This window comes from Otolemur garnettii, unplaced genomic scaffold, assembly GCF_000181295.1.
Source record: "Otolemur garnettii isolate 467f Iridium unplaced genomic scaffold, OtoGar3 scaffold00082, whole genome shotgun sequence".
NCBI classification, from domain to species: domain Eukaryota; kingdom Metazoa; phylum Chordata; class Mammalia; order Primates; family Galagidae; genus Otolemur; species Otolemur garnettii.
Genome location: NW_003852477.1, coordinates 6,735,134 through 6,741,612, shown reverse-complemented (window position 1 = coordinate 6,741,612; position 6,479 = coordinate 6,735,134). Strand labels below are relative to the sequence as shown.

Genomic DNA, 6,479 nt, shown 5'->3' with positions numbered 1-6,479 from the left:
GGGCTGTGGAGAACGACTCTCTGAGAGGCTTGCTAACAAAGAGAAAAGAATAAAGTAAGAAGTAAGCATGGGTAAGAAAAGTCATTAACATAGCAAAGTCTAGAAACCAAACAAGTAGGAAGAAACTCTCCTTATCAGCCATTTTTGCTTGGGACAAAGAACTTGCCCCATTTAATCATAGCATGAAAATGAGCTACTGCTATTTTGCAGCAACAACAAAATACATTATGATTTTGAGTTATTTCCCTTGCCCTCGATATGATGTCAACCCATTTAGTTCTCATAACCACTGCTGAGGGTGATATTCTTACCTCATCTGACAGACACAGAAAGGGGGTATCAGCAAGAGAAGGTAATTTGCTCCCTGGCATGTGGTAATCAAATTCTTAATGACTTTGTTAGGTTTGTGTGCTGCAGGTCCAGAGAGAAACCACGAGACCTGCTCAAAGGTTTTAGAAGATTGTGGAATCCCCAGGGCAGAGATCCCCCCCTCAGGAATCTCAGGGATGCCTGATCTCTTAAACATCTTTGGCAGTCCCAGCAAATATTGAGTTTCTTCCTGAGGCAAGGCTAATCTGTTAACCCTGTCACACCCATTCAAGTGACTCCTCCCAAATACAGGGCAGGCTTTGAGGATAAGACGACCAGAGGGCACAGCCTCTGCCCTCCAGGAGCTTCCAGCCAACTGGGGAGGAGGGTGGTCAGCACAGCTGGTGTGAGCTGGGGTGCATAGTCAGGGAAGGGCCCGGAAGGCAGATAGGCTGTCCTGAGGTGGCCCAAGGAAGAATGCTGCCAAAAGAACGCTGTGGAGGCTGGCCGTTCTGCTGCTGCCTGAGGAAGTCATGATAAACACCAGCCTTTGAGGCTGTGGTATTCAGTATATGTTCACACTACTCTGGGATGAAAACAATTTTGGTTTAATTCTATGATACGTTTGTTAATTCAAAAGGAGAGGCTCACAAGAAAATACTGGGGAGAAAGGGGTTTTGGCCAGAGAATCTTTAAGAACTTTCCAGCAATATAATAAGGTTGGAAAGAAATGCTTAAGATAACTGATCCACACCACTGTGACACTGTGGTGCTCTCTGTCCCCAACCTGCGACACTGCAGGGCCCTCCCAACACCTTTCTCTCCCTCCTCTGTCACCAGCCAGGGAGGACAAACAAGCTGCTTACCAAGAGGGCACTGCTGAGTCCCATCAGCTGGGAAATTACCGAATTCAGTGAGAAGTCCTCTGTGAAGTGGGCGGTCACCTATTGGTAAAAGTTGAATTATTTAATTTCTTCAAAATTCTTTTAAGCTTTTCATAAAAAAAGAAACCAAAATTGAATTATGAAAACAAAAAAGAAAATGAAATGAATGCAATAAAAGATATTTATAAATATGTCCACTATCTCAAATAATCACTATGTCTTGGCTGGGCATGGTGGCTCACACCTATAATCCCACCACACAGGAGGCCGAGGTGGGTGGACTGGACCAGCCTGAGCCAAAGAGAGACCTGTCTCTAAAAAACATAGTCAGTCTTTGTGGGGGGCGCCTGTAGTCCCAGCTACTTGGGAGGCTGAAACAAGAGAAACTTAAGCCCAGGAGATTGAGGTTGCTGTGAGCTGTGACACCAGAGCACTTTACTGAGGGTGACAAAGAGAAACTCTGTCTCCAAAAAAAAAAAAAAAAAAAAAATCACTGTCTCAGCAGCACAAACACTTTTACATTCAGTCAATGCTGTTTCCACTATTCAAGACTGTTCCTCTTTCACGCTATCTGGATCAGTGCTGGCTCCTGTAGCAGGTGCTTTAAACTGATGTTTATTTGATGAATAAACAGGAGATGAGTAAAGATGTCATTTCTTCTTGGTCATGTGACATGTGACTCTAACTCACAATGATGGTTATTTAGTATATGCCATGAAGTTAGTTTTATATTTTGAAACATAGAGTTGACATAAGAACACTATGCAATTTATTAGGTTTTTCATGTCTGTACTTTTCAGTCTTGACCATGGGCAGGAATATAGAAAAATAACTAACACATCTTCAAGATGTCAAGAGTTTACAAATTGCGGAAATAGTCTGATTCTGTTCTCTGACAGAACAGAAGAATTTGCCAGATCCAGGGAGAAAATATGTGCTATGCAAACAATGGCTCAGGCACCACTCAGATCCCTAAATTCAACCTCGTGAGCTCTGTTCCTCCACACAGAGAGGGTACTGAGGACGGAAATAAAGATGAAGAAGTGTCACCAAATGAGACCATGCTGGACTCAGGGCTGATTCAGGTTACAGAACCCAGAGGAAAAAACTTGCCAAGTTGTTAATTCCATCAGTTTGATCAGATAAGTGACCTTGGCTCACTTTATAAGTTTTAATAAGTACATCTTAAAAAGAAAATCAGCCTAAGAAAATTTGGTATGTCAGATATCCATTACAAAATGACTTCAGGTGGGGCACAGTGGCCCATGCTATAAACCCCAAACTTTGGGAGACTAAGGCAGGAGGATTACTTGAGGCCAGGATTTCAGGAACAGTCTGGGCAACATTGTGAGACCCTGTCATCCTATCTACTTGGGAGGCTGAGACAGGAGGAGTACCTGAGTCCAGGAATTCAAGGTTATAGTCAAATATTATTGGGTCACTGCATTCCAGTCTGGGAGACAGAGTCAGACTCTATTCCTCACCCCCTAAAGAAAAACAAATAAGCAAACGAACAAAAAATCACTTAAGATTTGCAAAAACTGGCTCAGCGCCTGTGGCTCAAGTGGCTAAGGTGCCAGCCACATACATCTGAGCTGGCAGGTTCGAATCCAGCCTGGGCCCGCCAAACAATGATGGCTGGGCTGCAACCAAAAAATGGCTGGGCGTTTGGTGGGTGCCTGTGGTCTCAGCTACTTGTGAGGCAAAGGTAGGAGAATCGCTTGAGCCCAGGAGTTGGAGGTTGCTGTGAGTTGTGATGCCACAGCACTCTACCCAGGGCGACAGCTTGAGGCTCTATCTCAAAAAAAAAAAAAGAAAAAAAAGGATTTGCAAAAACTAACCCACAATACTTATATGGATATTGTGCCAGGGCCACTGAGTGGGGAAGGCTGAGCATCAGGGAACTTGGATCTTAATCTCTGCTTAGTTCCTCACTAACTGTGTGACTTTAGGCAAGACATTTAACCTCTGTGGGACTCATCTTTGGCCTCATCTATAAAATGAGGAAGCTAAAGAAGACAAGTCTCTTCACGCTCCGTCAACTCTAACACTGCGTTTCTGTTAATGTAAGACATGCAGTGCGTCATCAGTGTGATCTTGAATTTGGTTCTCTACCTAGATGCCTCATGCATGGAAACAAGAGAAGTAGGCAGCTTCCTGAGACCCAGGATGGACCAATTTGGGAAGTCATTTCCTGAGGGCACCTCTTTCCTTTGGAATGTTTGTGCTGTTGCCCCACCTTGGTAACATCCCACGGCAGTAGGATCAAAGCAGGCAGGGCCACCATAACAAGGGGAGGAAGAAGACCCACAGGAGCCCACCCCAAAGCAGGAGCCATGAGGCAAAGACCCCCAAGGGTGCTCGGTTACAGAATCAACCAGTGTCTGCTGGAGGGTTTCTGACCTGAGAGATGACCGCGTTCTTGTACTCCCAGAGCTTCCTGGCCTCCGCTTTTTCCTTGTTACTCAGCTGCTGAGGCTGGGGAACCTTCCCAGAGCCCCTGGCCTCAATAAACCGGGTTACCAAGGACCACAGGCGTTGCTGCCATCTCAGCACCCCGGGGAGGGCGTCGGCTGAGTTTAGCATCAGTACACGAGAAAGAGAAAGATCACAACATGAGAACAATTGGTTTGGTTACAATGAGGCTGAGAAAAACACCTGTGAATTGCTGAGCGACTTCACCAGGCCCTGATGGATTTCTCTGAGGGCAGCTTAGAGGGTCCTCCCCAGCTTCTAGTGCCTGAGAGGTCAGACCAGGACTGAGCCCATCACATCTCAGTGCCCCAGATGTTTAGAGAAAGCAATGCCCCCTAATCATCAAGGTTCATGACGAGATTAGAAGCTTGGTCAGGACATGCGTCAGGGCACTGCCTCCTTGAATAAGCAAGCTTGCTGTGACAAAGATGCTATCAAGTGTGCTCGGTGTGCCTGGGAGGCATAGTCCACTGACTGCTGTAAGCTGCCGATCTCACATGGAGCAGCTAATATGCAGCGGCAGTGGTCTGCAGATGCCCTTGGAGCTGCACTGCTGTCGGGGGTCAAGTACTTTAACCCAGTTCTGTCCTTGCCAGGTATATGTGTATTACATATTTCAAACACGGTCCTCTAGTCTAGCTGTTAATCTGATCTTCTCAGGAAGCTGAATGGCTAGTGTACTCTGGATATTGGTTAGGTGATGCAAGCCTGGATGCACAGCAGCACCTTCTGGGAGGTTTGACAGACAAAGATTCCTGGAGTCTGGTCAGGGTGGGAGCCAGAACCTGCGCCTATATGTCTATGCTTTACCAGCCCTCCTAGAACTAACAGCTTCAGAACTAACTAGCACCCATGACCAGTGCTCTAGACCACACTTTCCAGTAGCCACGGGACATCAAAAAAACAGTGATATCTCAAATAATATGTGTAGGTCACAAAAGTCTCAAAGATTCCAGGCATCTGATTTCCTCTTCCATAACAACACTTGGGGCAGACAAGTGTTGTTATGAAGGAAAAACAAATGACTATTGGGCAGTTTATTATAAAATAGCCTGATACTCAGGATTATTTTACTTCATATCATCTTAGCTCCAAACAACTCTGGAGAGACAAATCTCTCTGCAAGCAGACATGGAGGCTGCTGGGCATTGACGGAAAGGTTGCAGGTAACACCAGGTACAGCCCCCCCAGGGTTTTATGCATTGGAAAAAACCTTTCTTTCTTTTTTTTTTTTTTTAAAGACAGAGTCTCGTTTTATCACCCTCGGTAGAGTGCTGTGGCATCACAGCTCACAACAACCTCCAACTCCTGGGCTTAGGCGATTCTCTTGCGTCAGCCTCCTGAGTAGCTGGGACTACAGGCACCTGCCACAACACCTGGCTATTTTTTTGTTGTAGTTTGGCTGGGACTGGGTTTGAGCCCGCCACCCTTGGTATATGGGGCCAGTGCCCTACCCACTGAGCCACAGGCACTGCCCGGAAAAAACCTTCCAAGGTAGATAAAGAGGACATTGGCCTGTTGGACCATGGCAGACATGGAACAGCACAAAAGCCAGCCTGTCTCTAAGGAAATAGGTTTCAAAGTGTGGTCTGTAGAATGTGCCAGAATTACCGCTGAGTTTGCTCAAAGGCAGACTCCTGGACCCATGTCAGGAGGTGGGGATGAGGACTGGGAATCTGCAATGAGTTCCCCAGACAATTCTGAGGCCTATTCCATGGCCTTCCATTCGAGGACACGGGTCTAAGAACGGTACAGGATGTTGGACAAACTGCTACTTTGCTTCATGGGACTATTCCTAGCATTCTTTACTACTGCCTTCAGCAAGCACATTTCCTTCCCCAGATTCCTGTGGAGTCCAGGGCAGATCACAAAGGAAGCAGGCCAGGAAGAGGAAGGTGACTTACTCTTCACATCCCACAAGATATCCTTCTCAGGAGGGGCGGCAAAAAGGATGTAGAGCCGAATTGTGTCGATCCCATACTGCTCTACGACTTCCTCGGGGTCCACGCCGTTGTGTTTGGACTTACTCATCTTCTCCCACGTCACCTCTAACTTCTCTTTCGTTTTTGCATGAACAGGAACAGCACCTGAAATAAGACGCAGGTACGGTATGTGATTCTGATCGGTCCTTAATAGTCAGTAAGAAATCAAATACTGGGTGAGCATGAAAAGTATCCATCTGAAGACTAACACTACTTCACTTAATGTGCCTCTGTCTCTTTCTCTGTATTGTAAAAATGTTTTTGTTTTTAAATGAATGAAGCCTACCTTCCTCCCACAAACCTTCCCTTCCTAAATAAATAGTACAGTTATAATGGCTAGCACCAGCTTTTTTTACAAAACAGTTTCCCCCTTTGTAAGTAAATTATTTATATACAAAAAAGGGAGGCAGGAAAGACTAAGAAAACTTGCCCGTACTGCTGTTTGAGCCTCAGCGAAGCACCCTGAGGGGTCCCTTCACTTTGAGCCTTGGTCTCCCCATCCATGTTCTCATCACTAGAATGTGATCTTGTACTATCAGGGCACGTGGAGCTAACTCTCTGGGCTCATGCTAAATGTGGTGGTCCGTCTGTGGGGGTGGCCGTGCTCATGCTGCTCTTTGGAAGTGTCTCCTCTTCTACCCACACACCACTGTCTACAGCAGTGTTTTCAAACCTTTTTTATCACATGGCACACACTTAAGTGTACCATGGTTAAACTTCTGTGGCACACTTAAATTATGACGATCAAAATGAAAAATAAAAACATATATACTGGCTCGGTGCCTATAGCTCAACCGGCTAAGGCGCCAGCCACGTACACCTAAGGTGG

General features: G+C 46.0%; 1 protein-coding gene across 1 annotated transcript in view; it reads right to left on the bottom strand.

Moving 5' to 3' along the window:
* The window catches only part of LARS2 (leucyl-tRNA synthetase 2, mitochondrial), a 165,438-nt gene that overhangs the window by 14,422 nt on the left and 144,537 nt on the right, over positions 1-6,479 (bottom strand). Inside the window, exons 16-19 of the mRNA XM_023515923.1 lie at positions 5,573-5,755; positions 3,597-3,766; positions 1,176-1,253; positions 1-32 (exon numbers count right to left, since the gene is read on the bottom strand). Coding sequence (XP_023371691.1) covers positions 1-32; positions 1,176-1,253; positions 3,597-3,766; positions 5,573-5,755 — 463 coding nt within the window. The remainder of the gene's footprint in view (positions 33-1,175; positions 1,254-3,596; positions 3,767-5,572; positions 5,756-6,479) is intronic.